The following is a 22,566-nucleotide window of genomic DNA, read 5'->3' as shown; positions in this document are numbered from 1 at the left end:
CACTCCCAATCCAGTTTACACAGCTTAGAGAAGGCTGCGTAGACTGGCTCAATTCCACCTTGGACTTTTTGAATGTCTGTACTTAGCCTGTGAGGGCTAAGATGTGCATAACCTGTACATCTCAAGCAGCAAAGGGGTTAACAGGATTCATGTGTTCATCTCTGAACAATATACTGTATAGGGCAAAGGGAACAAAACCAGAGAGCGTGAAATCAAAAAGGGCTTTAGAGCCTTATAGTTTTTCCTTACCTATGCATTTTCTGGACTCATTCCACTCTCCTTTTTTCCTCTACAAAGTGTGTATTTCTGTGGGCTTCTTTTATGCTTCATCCTCTAAATGCTCTGCTGTTTTCCCCAAAGGTTAGAGAGACACACAGAAAAGCAATAGATTCATAGAGATGCCCAGGAAATAAAGTTTCAGCTCTAAGCTTTATGTGATTCTATAAATGTCAGTAGCCCAATCAGCTGAAATTGCTATAGTTCATTGAAACACACCTGCGTACCTAACAGGTTATATGATTTTAGAGATTGATTTTTCTTTTGTCCCTGAACTTGGCTCATTTTTTTCTCTCTCTCTCTCTCTTGTTTTGTTTTTTACATTTAGAAAGGCAGGCAGTTGAATTTAAAAGGACTAATGCAATGATTTCTCGGTGCTGGTAATATTAACATTAATCCAGCCAGTGAATTGGCTTTGTGCATAGGATATGAATTATGTCTCACAGTAGTCCCACTGAGACTACTTTACAAAAATCTTCACAAGTTTGCCGTTAAGGACAAAAATATCCACTCAAAGTAGAGTATTTGAGGATAACAACTGACTACGGTTATTTTTTTTTGTCCATAGAGAGCTATCTTATAATCTAAAAAATAGACGACTAGCAAAATTCAACTTATTATATGGCAGCAAGGCATAGATACAAAATGTTCCAAAGGTCCAAATGTCAAAAAAAAAAAAAAAAGCAAAAGAAAAAGAAAAAGATAAATTGACGTTCAATTAATACTTGCTCCAACAGCTGCTAATTAGTTTGACAAACAATCTGTTCTCCTTTAAACAGAAGGAAAACTAATGCTTAAGAAGCATCAGTCTCTGTAGTTTTATATCATTTCTTTTTCAAACTCTAAAAATGTTCCAATATGAGACTAATTTGTGACATCTTTCTTATTCATATAGAGAATATGTCTGTATATTATTCATCTTTTCATTCACTGGTCTGATTTGGATTAGAAGATTTTAGTACAGAGGTATTATTATTAGATACCATTTCATGACCCTGAAAAGGAATACATTTATTTCAGACATTTCAGTCTAATAGATTCTATTGCGTCTCCTTAAGGATTTTGTGTTGCTGCTGCTGTTGTTGGCTACAATTTCTTTGTCAGTTACCATTGGAGAATTAAAGGAGCCAAACTGGAAGATGCAGCTGTAGTCTGAATTGTTATAACTGAGCCCTTTATCCAGCAAAACTATCTGTGAACTATCTGTATTTGAACTGAAACACTTTTTTGTTTAAATGTTATGTCTATGCTTCAAAAATCCTTGCCATATTGAATAGTAATTCATATTTTTTGTCCTAGGACCTGATCCATACTTCAGTGCTTAAAGGGAAGATTACTCATAAATTCAGTAGACTTTGGATGTGGCTTATTATTGTTTTTGTTATTGTTATTACCATATTTAGTCAAATCCAAGATGGCTTAGAATTTAATATTATAAATTTGTTAAAATTTTCCATGTATAGAAACTAATTATTGGGGGTGGGGATTCATCTTAGATTTGTCTCCCCACTGATGTAGCATGGAATACAGCGGTGGGGAAAAGGGCTTGACCCATTCACTTTGTTCCTCCTTGACCCCTCTGCCTGTGCATGACCCCTATTCTGTGTCTGCCTACCCTCCTCCCCACACCACTCCCTTGCCACTGACTTTCTTCTGCTCTGCTGTACCTCTGCACTGGCTCTGGAGCAGTGGTCACCCAGCTCCAGCCTGACCCACTCTTCCCTGCCAGGCACAAGCAGTAGTGGCAAAAGCCAAAGCAGTGGGGCCAAAGTCAAAGCTAAGGTGTTGTCAGCCGTGGGCCAGTACTCAAATCTAAGACAAGGTTTTATTTTCCCTGTGTTGTTTGGGGGAAGAAAACTTGTCTTAGACTCAACTAAGTATGGTATAATCTCTGAGAAAAAGAAGTCCTTTTCTTTTTCCCCTTTCTTTATTCAGATTTTTTAATTAGTACTCTCTAAGTTTGTATTGTAAATATCCTTCCAGAAGTTGGATGACTTTGGCTGCTGGTCTTGGCTTTGATATACTCTAACAACATGTTCCCTTACATGGCCTACCAAACTTGGCTGTCCACCCAAACTTGTCTTAATACACTGAAACCAGTTTAGATCTAGCTACAGGAAGTCACTCTGAATGGGAACATAAAGTATAAAGTGAACCGAGTTAATTTTAAGTTTAAATGCACAATATTTTTCCTTCTCTCATAATCTAGTATGGTATAGCTAAACTAGAAAAATAGAATCAATGACCCTCATTGTTGAGAAGTATAACACTCAAAGTGAATAAAAGAAGCTGTTAATGACTGTAGTGTACCTGTAGTGCTTAAATTCTTTTGGAAATTGGCACATTTCACTGAGAATTCTGGACAAATGCTTATAGTGATACATGTTGTATCTTTTGTTTGTATGCTTATTAGGTGTTCCTGAGAAGCCACAAATTACTGGATTTGCTTCACCAGTTATGGAAGGAGAGAGGATGCAGTTAACCTGCAAGACATCTGGCAGTAAACCAGCAGCTGATATTAGATGGTTTAAGAATGATAAAGAAGTTAAAGGTATTGAAAAGATTTTTCTTATAATTAGGTCTTAACATTATTGAAACGGGCATTTAGTGGGGTACAGAACTGTGTGGAATTGTATTTTTCATTAATTTCTTTAAGAAGGTGGTCTTTGTCTGAGTGTTCAAAAATCAGTTAAATCTGGAAAAACTGATTAAAATAATTTTAGTTGTGGCTTTTTCCCAAAATGTTATACATTATAATTTTTAATTAAACTGGACTTTTGGCAGTTTATATGTAATACTGTGAGCAGAGCAGCCCTCTTCACGATCTGCTGTGCTCACCCCACATGGAGTGAGGAATAGAAAAGGTTCTCTAAACTTAGCCTGTCTACCTTCTTCCTAACCGGATAACTGCATCTGGTGGGACCACCTTTATTGTGGTAAAAAATACCAGTAAAGACAAACCATCATTTTCAGAACCTAGAACATCAGGACCCTCATGAACAACCCTAATAGTGAATTCCCAGAGTGCTGCACTGCAACTGTGGTCCAAGAGCTCAGGTGACACAAAATCAATGTAGATGCACTGAGGGAGACCTGGCAAGTGGCAGATGGGAAGCTCAAAGAGCATGGATATGGCTATACCTTCTTCTGGAAGGGTAAACAGGAAGGAGAATGCCAACTTCACAGAGTTAGTTTTGCCATTAAGAATGAATTCATAACACAACCCAGTGAGTTCCCTGTTGGAATTAATGAGCACTTCACAACCCTCCATCTTAAACTGGCAGGGAGCCAATGTGCCACTAGCATCAGCACCTATGCCCCAATTCTGGACACCACCATTAAAAACAAGGGGGAATTCTGTACCAGCCTTGAATAAGTCCTTTTTGATTTTCTGGAGAGAAACAGATTAATTCTTCTTGGTAATTTCAATGCCAGAGTCAGAAGGGACTCTGACTTGTGGAACAGAGCAATAGGCAAAAAGGAGTAGGAAAGGTCAACTTCAGTGACATCCTCCTCTTGAGCAAATGCACGAAACATGGACTTACCATCAGCAACACCCTGTTCCACAGGAAAACAGGCACAAGACATTATGGCAACACCCACAATCTAAGCATTGGCACCCGATTGACTATGTCATTATCCATGCCTGGGATTGCAAATATGTCCACATCACTCGAGTTATGATAGGAATTGATGATAGCTGGACTGATCACCGATTCATCCACTCAGTATTTTACTCAAACTGTTTCCCAAACAACAACTCCAGCAATGCTGATGGAAGATCAATGTTAAAGGACTCAAGGACCAAAGCAAACAAGACCTCTTCTATCAGTGCCTCAGCAAAAAACTGGTGATTTCCAATCAACAATAATGGGAGTATGTGTGATTCCCTTCTCAGGGCCACCCTCATCAGTGGCTGTGAAGAGACACTTGGATTCTCCATCAGAAAACATCAAGACTGGCTTGATGAGAATAACTAGAAGATCCCAGAGTTGATTGATTGCAAGTTTAAGGCCTTTTTAGCTTGACAAAATGACACCAATTCCAAGAGAAAGAAATTGAATCTCCACCAAGTCAAGGCAGAGATCCAAAGGGGGACCTATGATATGAAGAACAAATGGTGGGAAGAGAAGTCTATGGAGATTCAACATCTCACTAACATTCACAATATCTGCAGTTTCTTCAGTGCCACCAAAGCCATCTATGGTCCTAGCACTCAGGGACCAATCCCCTTAATATGTAAGGATGGAAGAGACCTGATCAAGTAAGGGGGAGTCATCAATGCACATTGGAAGGAGAATTTTGAAGACATTCTCAATCAAGTCTGTTACTGATGAAAGTGTTCTCAAATCCATACCACAACATCCAGTCAGAGATGATATCAGAATCTCTCCAAAACTAGATGAAGTGAGGAAAGCCATCAATCAGATGAAGAATCACGAGGCATCTGGAGTGGGTGGAATCTCCATGGAAAATTTCAAGCAGTGAGAGAAGAGCTCACCATCAGAGCTTCTTGCCCTCATCTTAAGGATCTGGAATGATGAGGAAATCCTAGATGACCTCAGGGACTCCATGATTATGACAGTCTCCAAGAAAGAAGACCAGACCAACTGGAAATTACAGAGGGATCACCTTGCTGTCCACCACAGGAAAGACCATGGTGAGAACTCTCCTGAACCATCTCCTTCCAGTTGCTAAAGAGCTCCTTCCAGAATTTCAGTGTGGGTATAGGTTATCAAGAGGCACAACTGGCACAATCTTCACAGCTCGCTAGCAGCAGGCAAAATGCTGGGAACAACATAAACCTCTATGCATGGTCTTCTTTGACCTCATGAAAGCTTTCGACTCTGTCAACCGAGAAATGTTGCAGAGGATCCTTCTGAGGTATGGATGCCTACTAAATTTGTCACCATCCTCTGTGTGCAGGATGGTATGCAAGAAGTGGCTCTCAGTAATGGATCTATCACAGATCCCTTTGAGCTTAAAACAGGAGCTAAGCAAGGCTGTGTCATTGCTCCAACACTCTTCTCAGTATTCCTTGCCACAGTGCTACATCAGACCACCAATAAGCTTCCAGCTGGAGTGGAGCTACACTACTGAATGGATGGTGCACTGTTTAACCTCAGCCAGCTCCAAGCCAAAACTAATACCATCATGACCTCTGTCACTGAGCTGCAGTTCTCTGATGATACTGTGGTATGTTCTGACTTGGAAGCAGACCTTCAGGCAATCATTAACCTCTTTACTGAGGCATACAAGGAAATGGAACTTCCACTTAACATTGAGAAGACTAAATTCCAGTGAGACTGGAGAACATTGAGTATTTCCCATACCTTGGAAGCCATCCCTTTCAGAAAGCTGACAGCAAAGAAATCTAACTTTGCCACAAAATTTTCAAGTGCAGTTTTCAGATACTGGATGAAGTATGTGTTTGAAGATCATGACATCAGGTCTGAAACCAGGCTCCTGATTTATCAGTCATCCCCACTTTTCTGTAAATGGAGCTGAGACATGGATAGCATACAGGAGGCATCTAAAGTTATAGAAGCATTACTATCAACATTGCCTGTGGAAGATCTTCCCAATCCAGTGGGAGGACAGATGCGCCAACATTAGCATCCCCTCTGCAAACAAACATCATGAGTATTGAGGCAGTGATCATCTGACATCAACTTCATTGGGCCAGCTATGTCATCTGGAAGCTCTTCAGGGATGTCCTCAAGGCCAGCTTGAAAAAATGAAACATCAATGCCAATTTACGGGAAACTATCATCCAGGAGCTCCCCAAATGGAGGAAGAGTCTGCTGCAGGGAACTCAGTACTTTGAAACTTCATGACAACAACAGTGTGGAGCCCGTGCCTCGCTCCGCCTGGCCTATCGGGGTGTGGCCCCTCCCCTCAACTCGCCTGCCACGACTTGGATGTAATCGGTTACATTCAGAGGGGTCTCCAGTGGAGATCTTTATCCTGGGTGGGACCTCCCGATAGACGGTGTTACTCACGGTTACGGGACGCGGTGATCCACGGGGCTCCGCCTCCCCTACACCCCGTCCACACGCCAACCGCTGGGCGATGTTGTCCAGATGTTGTCAGGCCCAGTATGATGGCCCCTGACCGGTTCCGGTCGTCCTCCCTCCTGCTAAGAGGGGTTTCTCCTTCCTCCTTCCTTAAAGGTAATACTCCTCTGCACCAGGGGGAGCTGGTGGGTGCTTCCCCAGGTGCCAGCCCCCTCCCGGGGCCTCCGCTGTCTCCCCTCTCCTCCCGTCCGCAGGGCGCTCCCCTGCCTCCTGTGTGTTTGTCGCTTCAGGCCGCTGAGAGAGTGCCTCGGCATGCACTCTCTGGCTGCCTCTCACTTGGCTGCCGGTGGCAGGCTTCCCGCTCCTGCCTACACTGCCTGTTTGAGACCCGCAGATGGGGTCCTCGCTGCCCCGTGCGAGAGCCTGCGGCACGGGCAGCACACCCGTGCTCTCTCTCCCTGGCTCCTGCGCGTTCCCTGTTCTGCCGGCGTTCTTAAATCCTCCCGTCGTGGCCGCTCCGGCAGCTGGGATTGGCTCAGCTGTTCGCCGCGTGGGGAACAGCTGTTGCCAGAGCCGGCGTAATGGCGGCTCGCGCGGATGCGGCTCTTCCTCCCGCTGCCCCTCTGACGGTGCGTATGCCCTTCTGGGGGCTTGCTCTCGGGGTCTGGGGTCTGTGGGTTCCCTTTGCTCCCCCTTGCTCGCCTGTGGGGGCGCTTCGCCGCCACAGACCTCCCCCCTTAAGTTGCCTTGTGGCGGCTGATTTCCTTTCATAACGGCATGTGTCACCTGCGGCTCCTCCCTATGGATGTGGCCCGTACCTTCCTCTGCGTCGTCTGCGCCTCCCCACCTGGACAAGAAGTCAGCCACAAAGTTATCTCGGCCCGGACAGTGTATCACCGTGAATTTGAATGCCTGTAAAGCCAAAGCCCAGCGGGTGATCCTGGTGTTCATACTCTGTTTCCGTGTTAACCACTGTAGTGGTGCGTGGTCTGTCACGACCACGAATTCCCTCCCCATCAGGTAGTACTTAAAATATTCTATAGCCCAGCGTATTGCCAGGCACTCCCTTTCGATGGTGGCATACCTGGTTTCTGCATGACTGAGTTTCCTGCTGGCAAAGGCAATTGGGCGCTTCTCCTGCCCGTGTTTCTGCAGTAACACTGCTCCCAGCACCCATCCTGATGCATCCGTCTGTAAAACGGAAGGGGCATTAAAGTTAGGCGTGTGCACGACAAGGTCATGGCGCATTGCTTCTTTCAAATTCTGGAAGCTTTTCCGCATCCCCGGTGTCCATTTCAGTGGCGTCATAGCATTCCCAGCTAACGCGTCTGTAAGTGGTGTGGCAAGCGTCGCGAAGCAGGGTATAAATCGTCGATAATAGTTAACGAGTCCCAAGAAGGAACACAGTTGTTTACGGGTTCTCGGTTCCCGGAACTGCCTTATAGCTTCAATCTTATCTGTGAGTGGCCGAACTGTCCCTCGGCCTACTCGGAACCCTAGGTATGCTGTTTCTTTCCCTGCCAGTTTACATTTCTTCGGGTTGGCAGTCATCCCTGCTGCTCGGAGTTCCCCCAGGACTGCTCTGAGGTCTTGGAGGTGTTGTCGCCAGCTGGCAGAAAATATAATGATATCATCAATGTATGCCGCCGCGTATGCTGCGTGGGGTGCCAATAGGTTGTCCATCAACCTCTGGAACGTCGCAGCTGCTCCGTTGAGGCCGAAGGGCATCCGCGTGAATTTGAATAGGCCCCATGGGGTCCCGAAGGCTGTTTTGGCACAATCCGTGGGCCGCATCGGGATCTGCCAACACCCCTTTGCCAAATCAAGCGTGGTTATATACTGTGCTTCCCCGATTCTCTCAACGAGGTGAGTAACATGTGGCATCGGAAAGGCATCAAACGTAGTTAGGGCATTGAGCTTCCTGTAGTCTATACATATGCGCAATGACCCATCCGGTTTGACGACGGAGACTATGGGGCTTCGCCATGGGCTGCGGGACAGTCGAATAATCCCTTGTTCTTGCATTTTCATGATCTCTTGCCGTATTTCCTGTTGCCACCGCTGCGGTATCGGCCTCTATCTCTCCCTTACCAGTGCTCCCTGAGGGGTCCTGATCTCATGTTCTACTCCCGTTACTCGCCCCGGGATCTCTTGGAACACTGCCCTAAATTCCTCTATCAAAGCTAGCAATTCTTGCTGTTGGTGGTGGCTCAACTCCTTGCCCGTCTGTACTGACCCCTCCTTCCCGGGTCTCCCTAACTCGGGACACATCGGTCCCAGGTCCTCCTTTGCCTCCTCGTCTAGGGCCAACCAGCCCTGGGGAGTTTTCCACTCCTTGAGCAGATTTACGTGATAAATCTGCCGCTCCCGGCGGTGACCTGGTTTGAGCAACTCATAATCCACGGGCCCTACTTGTCTTACTACGGTAAATGGCTCCTGCCACATAGCCAGCTGTTTGCTGGAGGAGGTTGGCAGCGATACCAGAACTTTGTCCCCCGACTGGAACGTCCGCATTTTTGTCTTCTGATTGTAACGCCTTTCCTGTATGTCTTGGGCGTCCCTCAGGTTTTGCCTGGCGATCCGTTCGGCCGTGGAGATTCGGTCTTGTAGCTCCTCCCGGTACCTCTCCGCCGATACCCCCAAGCCTATTGGCTTTTCCCACTCTTCCCTTACGATTTGTAGCAGCCCCCGGGGGTTATGGCCATACACTAACTGGAATGGGGAGTACCAGGTTGACTCTTGCGGCGCGTCCCTTATGGCGAACAGCAAGGGTGTCAAGATAGTATCCCACCTCCGCGGGTCCTCCTGGGCACACCGCCTGAGCATCCACTTGATGGTCCCATTTAACCTTTCTACCAAACCGTTAGTTTGGGGATGATAGACCGAGGTCTTTAGCTGGGTGATGCCGAGGGTTTTACATAAGGCCTTCATTACCCCAGACATAAAGTTTGTTCCCTGGTCCGTGAGGATCTCCTGAGGGATGCCCACCCGTGCTATCCACTTAAGAAGTTCTTCTGCTACTCGAGTGGCAGTTATGGACCTTAGTGGCACGGCGTCTGGGAAACGGGTGGCATAATCCACCATCACCAGGATATACTGGTATCCGTTATGCGACTTGGGAAGGGGTCCTACTATATCCAGGGCAACCCGTGAGAAAGGTGTCTCTACTATTGGCATGGGCTTCAGGGGTGCCCTTGGGGTCTTCCATTCCTGGGCCCTCTGACACTCTGGGCATGCGGCCCCCCACCTTTCCACATCCTCTTGGAGCCGAGGCCAAAAGAATTCTTGGGCCAGCCTCGCCCAGGTCTTGTTACGTCCCAGATGGCCACCCAGGGGTGAGTCATGGGCCAGTCTCCACACCACTTGGCGGAGTGAGGTTGGGACCACTAATTGTCTCCCCAGTACGGTACCCTCCTCACCCCGTTGGACCCGATATAATAGCCCCCCTGTTACCTCGAAGCCGGGCCGCCCCTGTGAGGGTCCTTCCCCAGGGTCGGCGTCCCACATCCGCTGTAGTTCCGGGTCCTCACATTGTGCCCTGCGAAATTGGGCCGGGCTCACGAGCTGTTCCAGGTCGATGTCACCTGTCATTGCCTCATTGCAACGGGCTGGGCCCTCGCCGGCCCATCCGTCGCCCCTCTTGATCCAGTTCCTCGCCTCCTGCGTAGCCCTTACTCGCTCAAGGACAGTATAGAATGGGCCCCATTCTCGGCCTATTATCATCTCACATGCCAGGGTCGGGGCAATTCCCACTCGGAGCTCTCCGCTAAATTCCATTACCCTCAGCAGGACATAGCACGTTTGGAACCGCATCTCTCCCCCTAGTATGCAGGTCATCGTCAGGGGCCCCTCACTCTTCCGTTCCCTCTGCGGAGCGAGGTCTGCCCGAAGTAGGGAATGGGAACACCCCGTGTCCAATGTGGCCTTAACCATCCTGTCTCCAACCCATGCAGTTACTACGGGCCGGTTCCATCCCTCGTTCTGGGTTGCCGACCCGAAACTGCAATCCATGGGTTCCCCTCTCTCTGCCTCTTTGCCTCTATCCCGGGAGGGTGGATATCCTGTAGGAGTGCGACTCAGTTCGCTCAGGCCTTCCCCACATTCACGGGAGATGTGTCCAGTTTGCCCACAGCGGTAACACACCACCCCTTTCGGTGGCCCTCGTTTGGCGACCGTTCGCCTTTCCCCTTCACTTGTGGGTCCCTCTTTCGTGGCTCGGGGGCCTCGTCCGTATCCCTGTTCCCTTTCCGAATTCGCAAATGCCTCCGCCAAGCGAAGTGCCTCCTTGCTAGTTTGCGGCTGGTGTCTGCGTACCCACCTCTGGGCATCCTCTTCCAAATCCCATAGGAATTGTTCTAGCAGGATCTGGTCCATCACGCCTGCCCGGTCGAACTTGCCGGGTGGCAACCATTTGCTAAGCGAGTCGCTTATGGCTTGCAACAACCCCCGGGGTCGCCTGGCCTCCTTTGACTTTCGGGCTCTAAAGGCCTGGCGATGGCTTTCAGGTGAAATCTCGAGCCTGTAGAGGATTGCCTCTTTCACTGTCTCGTAATCACGAGCTTCTTCCCTCGATACCGCTCGGTAGGCCGCTTGGGCCTGATCTATCACCAGCGCCCCCAGGTGGTGGCCCCACTGACCGCGGTCTAACCCTGTCTGGATGGCGGTCCTTTCGAATGCCTCGATATAGGCTTCTGGGTCATCTTCCCTAGTCATCCGGGGCATTTTAAATAAAGCAGCATTTCGCTGTATCCACTCCTGCTGGTGTGCGCCCTGTTGTTGCTGCACTGCCAGCACCTGCCCTATAGCCTGGATAGCCTGCGTAAGCAGCTCCGTGAGCACGAGGGCTGGCTGCTGCATCGCTATTGGGTCCTGGGTCGGGACACTGTCCCTTTACCACCGTCCGAAAAATGATGTCGTTCCCGGCCAATGCACCACTGTGGAGCCCGTGCCTCGCTCCGCCTGGCCTATCGGGGTGTAGCCCCTCCCCTCAACTCGCCTGCCACGACTTGGATGTAATCGGTTACGTTCAGAGGGGTCTCCAGTGGAGATCTTTATCCTGGGTGGGACCTCCCGATAGACGGTGTTACTCACGGTTACGGGACTCGGTGATCCACGGGGCTCCGCCTTCCCTACACCCCGTCCACACGCCAACCGCTGGGCGATGTTGTCCAGATGTTGTCAGGCCCAGTATGATGGCCCCTGACCGGTTCCGGTCGTCCTCCCTCCTGCTAAGAGGGGTTTCTCCTTCCTCCTTCCTTAAAGGTAATACTCCTCCGCACCAGGGGGAGCTGGTGGGTGCTTCCCCTGGTGCCAGCCCCCTCCCGGGGCCTCCGCTGTCTCCCCTCTCCTCCCGTCCGCAGGGCGCTCCCCTGCCTCCTGTGTGTTTGTCGCTTCAGGCCGCTGAGAGAGTGCCTCGGCATGCACTCTCTGGCTGCCTCTCACTTGGCTGCCGGTGGCAGGCTTCCCGCTCCTGCCTACACTGCCTGTTTGAGACCCGCAGATGGGGTCCTCGCTGCCCCGTGCGAGAGCCTGCGGCACGGGCAGCACACCCGTGCTCTCTCTCCCTGGCTCCTGCGCGTTCCCTGTTCTGCCGGCGTTCTTAAATCCTCCCGTCGTGGCCGCTCCGGCAGCTGGGATTGGCTCAGCTGTTCGCCGCGTGGGGAACAGCTGTTGCCAGAGCCGGCGTAATGGCGGCTCGCGCGGATGCGGCTCTTCCTCCCGCTGCCCCTCTGACGGTGCGTATGCCCTTCTGGGGGCTTGCTCTCGGGGTCTGGGGTCTGTGGGTTCCCTTTGCTCCCCCTTGCTCGCCTGTGGGGGCGCTTCGCCGCCACAGACCTTCCCCCTTAAGTTGCCTTGTGGCGGCTGATTTCCTTTCATAACGGCATGTGTCACCTGCGGCTCCTCCCTATGGATGTGGCCCGTACCTTCCTCTGCGTCGTCTGCGCCTCCCCACCTGGACAAGAAGTCAGCCACAAAGTTATCTCGGCCCGGACAGTGTATCACCGTGAATTTGAATGCCTGTAAAGCCAAAGCCCAGCGGGTGATCCTGGTGTTCATACTCTGTTTCCGTGTTAACCACTGTAGTGGTGCGTGGTCTGTCACGACCACGAATTCCCTCCCCATCAGGTAGTACTTAAAATATTCTATAGCCCAGCGTATTGCCAGGCACTCCCTTTCGATGGTGGCATACCTGGTTTCTGCATGACTGAGTTTCCTGCTGGCAAAGGCAATTGGGCGCTTCTCCTGCCCGTGTTTCTGCAGTAACACTGCTCCCAGCACCCATCCTGATGCATCCGTCTGTAAAACGGAAGGGGCATTAAAGTTAGGCGTGTGCACGACAAGGTCATGGCGCATTGCTTCTTTCAAATTCTGGAAGCTTTTCCGCATCCCCGGTGTCCATTTCAGTGGCGTCATAGCATTCCCAGCTAACGCGTCTGTAAGTGGTGTGGCAAGCGTCGCGAAGCAGGGTATAAATCGTCGATAATAGTTAACGAGTCCCAAGAAGGAACACAGTTGTTTACGGGTTCTCGGTTCCCGGAACTGCCTTATAGCTTCAATCTTATCTGTGAGTGGCCGAACTGTCCCTCGGCCTACTCGGAACCCTAGGTATGCTGTTTCTTTCCCTGCCAGTTTACATTTCTTCGGGTTGGCAGTCATCCCTGCTGCTCGGAGTTCCCCCAGGACTGCTCTGAGGTCTTGGAGGTGTTGTCGCCAGCTGGCAGAAAATATAATGATATCATCAATGTATGCCGCCGCGTATGCTGCGTGGGGTGCCAATAGGTTGTCCATCAACCTCTGGAACGTCGCAGCTGCTCCGTTGAGGCCGAAGGGCATCCGCGTGAATTTGAATAGGCCCCATGGGGTCCCGAAGGCTGTTTTGGCACAATCCGTGGGCCGCATCGGGATCTGCCAACACCCCTTTGCCAAATCAAGCGTGGTTATATACTGTGCTTCCCCGATTCTCTCAACGAGGTGAGTAACATGTGGCATCGGAAAGGCATCAAACGTAGTTAGGGCATTGAGCTTCCTGTAGTCTATACATATGCGCAATGACCCATCCGGTTTGACGACGGAGACTATGGGGCTTCGCCATGGGCTGCGGGACAGTCGAATAATCCCTTGTTCTTGCATTTTCATGATCTCTTGCCGTATTTCCTGTTGCCACCGCTGCGGTATCGGCCTCTATCTCTCCCTTACCAGTGCTCCCTGAGGGGTCCTGATCTCATGTTCTACTCCCGTTACTCGCCCCGGGATCTCTTGGAACACTGCCCTAAATTCCTCTATCAAAGCTAGCAATTCTTGCTGTTGGTGGTGGCTCAACTCCTTGCCCGTCTGTACTGACCCCTCCTTCCCGGGTCTCCCTAACTCGGGACACATCGGTCCCAGGTCCTCCTTTGCCTCCTCGTCTAGGGCCAACCAGCCCTGGGGAGTTTTCCACTCCTTGAGCAGATTTACGTGATAAATCTGCCGCTCCCGGCGGTGACCTGGTTTGAGCAACTCATAATCCACGGGCCCTACTTGTCTTACTACGGTAAATGGCTCCTGCCACATAGCCAGCTGTTTGCTGGAGGAGGTTGGCAGCGATACCAGAACTTTGTCCCCCGACTGGAACGTCCGCATTTTTGTCTTCTGATTGTAACGCCTTTCCTGTATGTCTTGGGCGTCCCTCAGGTTTTGCCTGGCGATCCGTTCGGCCGTGGAGATTCGGTCTTGTAGCTCCTCCCGGTACCTCTCCGCCGATACCCCCAAGCCTATTGGCTTTTCCCACTCTTCCCTTACGATTTGTAGCAGCCCCCGGGGGTTATGGCCATACACTAACTGGAATGGGGAGTACCAGGTTGACTCTTGCGGCGCGTCCCTTATGGCGAACAGCAAGGGTGTCAAGATAGTATCCCACCTCCGCGGGTCCTCCTGGGCACACCGCCTGAGCATCCACTTGATGGTCCCATTTAACCTTTCTACCAAACCGTTAGTTTGGGGATGATAGACCGAGGTCTTTAGCTGGGTGATGCCGAGGGTTTTACATAAGGCCTTCATTACCCCAGACATAAAGTTTGTTCCCTGGTCCGTGAGGATCTCCTGAGGGATGCCCACCCGTGCTATCCACTTAAGAAGTTCTTCTGCTACTCGAGTGGCAGTTATGGACCTTAGTGGCACGGCGTCTGGGAAACGGGTGGCATAATCCACCATCACCAGGATATACTGGTATCCGTTATGCGACTTGGGAAGGGGTCCTACTATATCCAGGGCAACCCGTGAGAAAGGTGTCTCTACTATTGGCATGGGCTTCAGGGGTGCCCTTGGGGTCTTCCATTCCTGGGCCCTCTGACACTCTGGGCATGCGGCCCCCCACCTTTCCACATCCTCTTGGAGCCGAGGCCAAAAGAATTCTTGGGCCAGCCTCGCCCAGGTCTTGTTACGTCCCAGATGGCCACCCAGGGGTGAGTCATGGGCCAGTCTCCACACCACTTGGCGGAGTGAGGTTGGGACCACTAATTGTCTCCCCCGTACGGTACCCTCCTCACCCCGTTGGACCCGATATAATAGCCCCCCTGTTACCTCGAAGCCGGGCCGCCCCTGTGAGGGTCCTTCCCCAGGGTCGGCGTCCCACATCCGCTGTAGTTCCGGGTCCTCACATTGTGCCCTGCGAAATTGGGCCGGGCTCACGAGCTGTTCCAGGTCGATGTCACCTGTCATTGCCTCATTGCAACGGGCTGGGCCCTCGCCGGCCTATCCGTCGCCCCTCTTGATCCAGTTCCTCGCCTCCTGCGTAGCCCTTACTCGCTCAAGGACAGTATAGAATGGGCCCCATTCTCGGCCTATTATCATCTCACATGCCAGGGTCGGGGCAATTCCCACTCGGAGCTCTCCGCTAAATTCCATTACCCTCAGCAGGACATAGCACGTTTGGAACCGCATCTCTCCCCCTAGTATGCAGGTCATCGTCAGGGGCCCCTCACTCTTCCGTTCCCTCTGCGGAGCGAGGTCTGCCCGAAGTAGGGAATGGGAACACCCCGTGTCCAATGTGGCCTTAACCATCCTGTCTCCAACCCATGCAGTTACTACGGGCCGGTTCCATCCCTCGTTCTGGGTTGCCGACCCGAAACTGCAATCCATGGGTTCCCCTCTCTCTGCCTCTTTGCCTCTATCCCGGGAGGGTGGATATCCTGTAGGAGTGCGACTCAGTTCGCTCAGGCCTTCCCCACATTCACGGGAGATGTGTCCAGTTTGCCCACAGCGGTAACACACCACCCCTTTCGGTGGCCCTCGTTTGGCGACCGTTCGCCTTTCCCCTTCACTTGTGGGTCCCTCTTTCGTGGCTCGGGGGCCTCGTCCGTATCCCTGTTCCCTTTCCGAATTCGCAAATGCCTCCGCCAAGCGAAGTGCCTCCTTGCTAGTTTGCGGCTGGTGTCTGCGTACCCACCTCTGGGCATCCTCTTCCAAATCCCATAGGAATTGTTCTAGCAGGATCTGGTCCATCACGCCTGCCCGGTCGAACTTGCCGGGTGGCAACCATTTGCTAAGCGAGTCGCTTATGGCTTGCAACAACCCCCGGGGTCGCCTGGCCTCCTTTGACTTTCGGGCTCTAAAGGCCTGGCGATGGCTTTCAGGTGAAATCTCGAGCCTGTAGAGGATTGCCTCTTTCACTGTCTCGTAATCACGAGCTTCTTCCCTCGATACCGCTCGGTAGGCCGCTTGGGCCTGATCTATCACCAGCGCCCCCAGGTGGTGGCCCCACTGACCGCGGTCTAACCCTGTCTGGATGGCGGTCCTTTCGAATGCCTCGATATAGGCTTCTGGGTCATCTTCCCTAGTCATCCGGGGCATTTTAAATAAAGCAGCATTTCGCTGTATCCACTCCTGCTGGTGTGCGCCCTGTTGTTGCTGCACTGCCAGCACCTGCCCTATAGCCTGGATAGCCTGCGTAAGCAGCTCCGTGAGCACGAGGGCTGGCTGCTGCATCGCTATTGGGTCCTGGGTCGGGACACTGTCCCTTTACCACCGTCCGAAAAATGATGTCGTTCCCGGCCAATGCACCACTGTGGAGCCCGTGCCTCGCTCCGCCTGGCCTATCGGGGTGTAGCCCCTCCCCTCAACTCGCCTGCCACGACTTGGATGTAATCGGTTACGTTCAGAGGGGTCTCCAGTGGAGATCTTTATCCTGGGTGGGACCTCCCGATAGACGGTGTTACTCACGGTTACGGGACTCGGTGATCCACGGGGCTCCGCCTTCCCTACACCCCGTCCACACGCCAACCGCTGGGCGATGTTGTCCAGATGTTGTCAGGCCCAGTATGATGGCCCCTGACCGGTTCCGGTCGTCCTCCCTCCTGCTAAGAGGGGTTTCTCCTTCCTCCTTCCTTAAAGGTAATACTCCTCCGCACCAGGGGGAGCTGGTGGGTGCTTCCCCTGGTGCCAGCCCCCTCCCGGGGCCTCCGTTGTCTCCCCTCTCCTCCCGTCCACAGGGCGCTCCCCTGCCTCCTGTGTGTTTGTCGCTTCAGGCCGCTGAGAGAGTGCCTCGGCGTGCACTCTCTGGCTGCCTCTCACTTGGCTGCCGGCGGCAGGCTTCCCGCTCCTGCCTACACTGCCTGTTTGAGACCCGCAGATGGGGTCCTCACTGCCCCGCGCGAGAACCTGCGGCACAGGCAGCACACCCGTGCTCTCTCTCCCTGGCTCCCGCGTGTTCCCTGTTCTGCCGGCGTTCTTAAATCCTCCCGCTGCGGCCGCTCCGGCCGCTGGGATTGGCTCAGCTGTTCGCCGCGGCTCGCGCGGATGCGGCTCTTCCTCCCGCTGCCCCTCTGACGGTGCGTATGCCCTTCTGGGGGCTTGTTCTCGGGGTCTGGGGTCTGTGGGTTCCCTTTGCTCCCCTCGCTCGCCTGTGGGGGCGCTTCGCCGCCACAAACAGGAAATTGAAAAGTAGGAGTGTCGCAGAGCACTGAGGTGCCCTGATCCTAAAGAGGGGAAACTGCTAGGGAAAGAGCCCTAGCAGTGAATAAGGAGCCCAGCTGTTGGTTGCCAGGGCAACTGGAGCTAGCAAGAGATCGCACTTGCCAGTGGTCAGCTGACTGAAAGGGGCAGGGCCTGGCTCCCTTATAAATCCTAGGGGCTGAGGCCAGAAGTAGTTCCCTGCCAGCAGCTAAGGAGGAAGGAGTTCTCTGTCATGGAAGAGAGGAGAAGCCTGATGCAGGAGCAGCATCTGACACTGCTGCGAGATGAAGAATCCCCAGTAGGCTTGAACATGGTTATAGCTGGGCGGCTTCAGTTTAAGTTATAGCCAAAGGGCTTACGTTTGTGTTGCTGTTTGTCACCGGTGGTTTGGGTGAGGCTACTGGGGTTGAAAGAGGCTTCATAGGGGACCCACAGCAGTGCGGGGACCCCAGCGCCAGTGAGGGCGCAGCAGTCGGGGTGCACTGACCCCAGCCCCAGAAAGGGGGCAGTTGAGAGTTACTGTTAACAATAAGAGAAAACATTCACCTTTCTTATAGCATCCTATTGAATAATATATAATAAAACAAAGACTGTGATACAAGATTAATAAGTTAAAAAGACTGTAGTTGATACAGAAATCTATTTTTAATATACCTGTCTTGAGAGCTTTCGAATTCCAAATCAGAAAGGTATACTGGAAAGAGATAGGGACTTTCAGCTCAAATCAGTTGAAATATACCTGAATTTCTTTGGCCCACATGGAAAGCAGAGAGACAGAAAATGGGGCCTTTCAATTTGCAGGGTGTTTGAGGAAGCCAAGTAAAAAGTAGCACCTTGTCAAATATAATTAAAAGGCAAAATTTAACAGTGTAAATAACATACATGGTAGATTATTCCAGCAAACCTGTCATCCAAAAGAGATGACAAATTGAGTGTATGCTAGCTATCTAAAGATGAAAAATATCTGTAGGTAGCATCAGTATCCAAAAAGAGCAACTGGTTTAAGCAGGCATAACAGCAAGGGCCACATGTCTCACCAGATGGCTCTTTAAACATCATATTTTATAAGATTTTTTGTGGTGATTCTGCCTTACTGTTTTAGGTGCAATGTAGAAGCAGAAAAGCAGAGAGTATGGAGAATTTGTCCATTTTCTGGACAGTTTCCTAAAGGTTGGACATAATAAAGAAAATCCAATAGATGGATGAGGAAAATGTTGCAAGTGAGGAAAACCAGTAGATGAGGGAAAGACAACTGAAGGGAAATCCTAGATTTGGTTTAGTTTTCTAGGTCTTTTGAAGAGCACATTGCCATTTTCACAAAGGTTAGAAATAAAATAACCTAACCCGTTTGCAATGACATCAGCAGAAGTTACATTAGCTTTTATGCTCTGGAAAAGGTGAGATGATAAATCTGAGAAAATAGAGATGAAATTATATGTTAATGCAGCTGACATTAAAGGTTAGGAGTTCACCTGTCTAGCACCAGTAAATCTAACTGTGTTACAGTATATTATACATGGTGCAAAAGAATATGAATGATGAGTTGAGAGTAGCACTAAAGGAAAAAAGGCTCTTTGAATTGTGGTTGCATTTATATTAGCAAAAGATAAGATAAAATAAAATATCATCTGGTAAGAGACAACCATTTAACAGACTAAATCTTAATAATGGAAAAGACTATGAATCATTACATTCTCTGCTTTACATCTCAGTGTTTTGGCTCTGATATATGCATCAAATCTGCATAGTTTTGTGAAACTAGACTTTCTGGTCCTTTTTTTATTCCCACCTACTTGATGATAATACCAGAGCATTTCTAAGATGAGTTTACTAAGGATATAGACAGGTGTAGCAATGTCAAAGAATACTGATATAAGCTGTTACAGTGCAATAGTATCATACTCAATGCACTTATACCACACTAGTAGTGCCATAAATGTGGCAAAAGTTCTCCAACTTTATCCTTACTTCATTCAGTGTCAAAGTTAAGCTGATTTTAACTGACAATTGATTACGTTACCAAGGAGCATTACATTACCCTACCCTGAAGGAATCAGACATATAAGTAAATATATAATGCATTTTAATAAAAATAATCTGACTTTTTTATGTGGCTTATGCTCTTGAAAATATAATTTTGAGTGCATATTTTTACCTTTCAGAAATGTCTTCCTACTGTTTTTCTAGTGAACTTGGGCAGTGAAAATAAAAATGCTAACGTAGCTTGTTGAGTTTTTGTTGTTTTGAATTTTTTTTAAGTTATTATGTGTGGAGTTCAGAATCTATTTGTCTTAACAAAACTCTAACTGAAAGGATAATACCTATTCAGATTGCAGTGCAAGGTTATAGTAAAATTTGATGAAAAATATGTGGATGCCAGCAATACAAACTTTGCTTAATACAAGTAGGAAGAAATAACTTAAGTGTCTGAGAACAATACACTGTTATAAAGTGCTGAAAACAAAAAATGACAGATCAATAAGTTTCTGTTGTTTCCCTCCTCTGAGGTCCACAGTCATGAGATATACAAAGTGTTAACCAGTCAGAGCAAGTATACAGATTGCTTGCGGCAAGTTCCAGGAAAATTATTAGTCTCAACAGAAGACTTTCTCTGGACTTTCTACTTCACTTCATCAAATGATTATGATTTTTCAAAGGGTTGAAAAATTCTTGTGTGTGGCCTGTGTGCAACTGCATCTACATGAGATGCTGACTGCATGGTAGCTCGTTACTACTGCGCAGTAGCATCATATGGCACAAAGCATGACATAATGTTACTGTGTAGTAGTAATGAGCTGCTGTGCAGTCAGCATCACCTAAAGGCTATTCAGTGATGCTACTGTGAAATAACTCCAGTTACTGTGCAGTCATTTATTATCTGTTTATACAAGTACTTGTTTATACAAGTACTAAATGACTGCACAGTAATGACTGTACAGTTAGCATCTTGGGTAGACTCAGCCAATGTGTGGGGGGTGTGGTGGGGGGGAGAGGACATGGATAGAGGTAAGGGAAAAAAAAAGAAGCAACAAAAAGAGAGAAAGAAATGCAAAAATGTGTTAACCAGCCAGAGTTCAAGCTCTATAGAGACCCTTAGTATCTCTCTTATTACTAGTATGTGCTACAATAATATCTTCACTGATATTTTTATCCATATTTTATTCTGTTCCCCTATGAATTAGCATAGTTACACTAATGCATACTATAGTCGCACATTTACTCTGCTTTATATACATAACATAGAAGGAAAATATGGCCTTTTGGGGGAAATTTCTGATGATACAAATATACAGGGCTTACCTAATGGCCCATAAGTAGTTAGCTGTGTTAGTCTGAAGTCATGCAGAAAGGAGGAAAGGTACATATCTACCCTGTCTTATTTTTGTAATAATGCATTAATTGCCTTAGTTTTTCATGAACATTAAGGCTCAAGGTTTTTAAAAAAGCTGGAGGTCTAAAATATAGATCCTAAATCTATTTTAGGAACATGGAAAAAGTGGTTTAATTTTCCAAAGGCCCTCTTTGCATTGAAATCATTGTCTACAATGGTGCAAGGCAGCTAAGTGAGATCTTACATGCTATTTGTGAAACTGCTTTGCAGCAGAACTAAGTAGCCTGGCCACACCAACACACTAAGATGCTTTTACTGCTTTATTCTGGACCTAACATTTGCAGAATTAGGTCAGGTAGATTTAACTTTGGTCCTTGTTAGACCTTATGCTATAAGCCGAACAAATGTTAATCAGCTTAGTGTTGTTTGGCTTAGTGGAGCAGTCACACAGTAAGGCAAAAAACCTGCTCTAACTGCTCAGCTGTGACTTGCCATTAGATATTTGGTGAGCAGGGATAGGACTTGGAGCAGGACTTCCTTGCTGCTTTCGCTGGGCAGAGAGCAGGCCCATCACTGTGTCAATTGCAATTCTGGTCTCGCTAAAATTGTCACAGCAGCTCTACAGTGAGAACAGGGATGTCATGCTTAAGCCCTGGTAGCTCTGCTCCCAGTGCAGAGCTACCACAGATCTACAATACCAAGATTCTTGCCTGGAGCTTTCTGGTCTTGTTGAGCTGAAACTGACTTCACCTGGCAGCCCCATTCTCAGTGCAGAGTCATTGTGTCATTTTCAGTGAGACCAGAGAGTACCAGGGCTGTAGCCCTGGAGCTTGCTTGCTCTGAGCAGCCCAATCCCAATCAACCTGCCACCCCACACCCCCATGATTGGCCAGGCACCAGCCAGCTGGCCGGGCACCACTTGAACTAAAAGGAGCCTGATCCTTTTTTCCCCACAGCTCAGGTTTGGAGATAATCCTGCCCTGGAGTGGTATAACTTTAAGCTAAATAACTAGTGTTTTAAGTCACTTAAAAGGTCTCAATATGCAGCCAGTCCAGGGGTTAAGAGCTCCAGAAGCTGCATAAACTTACCGTGTAATAAGGCTTTTAATGTCCAGATGTTTTTTCTCCTGTCTGATATTATTAGGATCTACTGGGTTATTTAATACCTTTGAAAACAAGCCATATATATAATATCAAAGTAGATTTAGATAATTATATATATATATATATATATATATATATATATATATAACCTTTAGCATTAAACTTAGAGCTCCAACTGTAGACACACAGCCTTTTGGTTTAATTATGGATGATTTGGGGGAGGGGTATGGGTTATATTGTCCATGATGTTCCGTTCCTCTATGAATAAATAACCTTGGTTTAGCCATGGTTAATATTTCCCTCAGCTTTTTAATCCTTAAATCTTGATAGTCAGTTCAGCAAAAACTGAAATGTGTTTAATGCTTAGTAACCAACAGCCTATTTTACTGTTTTGAGGGTGGAGAGACAATTAAATATTTAGCATTTCTTAACTACTTGGATTCCCATGTTATCTAGAATCAGTTAAAATAGAACCTCTCTCTGATTTCACAAATACTTCTAATAAAAAAAAGAAGTAGCTTAAGCCATTTTAGATTTGCTTTTTAAAATCGACTTTTTATGGAAATTTTATTTAGGTCATCTTCCCTTCCCTAATGGGTTTTACTATAATTTGTAAAAGTGAAACCTCTTGCATTTTCCTTCTCTTTATTAGGACACAGAGGACACATGCAATCTCAGTAGTTTATTCCTTTCTAAAAAAAAAAAGTAATTTTAAGGCCTTCATTATAACAAATCAATATGGTTTGTTCTCCAAGCTCCTGTTTTGCTAAAATAAGCAAGAAAGCAACAAGCAGTGTTAATAGTTGAGTGTAGAATAAAACTAATTGAAGAGAACTTTAATGGGTTATCCCATTAACTTCTGTACAGAACCCCCCCCCCACTTCATTTGTTGATTCTAGTTGTCTTAAA

At 48.5% G+C, this 22,566-nt stretch overlaps 1 protein-coding gene across 5 annotated transcripts in view; it reads left to right on the top strand.

The window, feature by feature from the left end:
• The window catches only part of CADM2 (cell adhesion molecule 2), a 1,138,796-nt gene that overhangs the window by 938,879 nt on the left and 177,351 nt on the right, over positions 1–22,566 (top strand). For all 5 annotated transcript variants that reach the window (XM_059720619.1, XM_059720621.1, XM_059720618.1 and 2 more), the window contains one exon: positions 2,690–2,827. In XM_059720619.1, the coding sequence (XP_059576602.1) occupies positions 2,690–2,827 (138 nt within the window). The remainder of the gene's footprint in view (positions 1–2,689; positions 2,828–22,566) is intronic.

This window comes from Alligator mississippiensis, chromosome 1 (genome assembly GCF_030867095.1).
Source record: "Alligator mississippiensis isolate rAllMis1 chromosome 1, rAllMis1, whole genome shotgun sequence".
NCBI lineage: Eukaryota > Metazoa > Chordata > Crocodylia > Alligatoridae > Alligator > Alligator mississippiensis.
The sequence above is the reverse complement of the archived record's forward strand: the minus strand, read 5'-3'. Positions and strand labels throughout refer to the sequence as shown.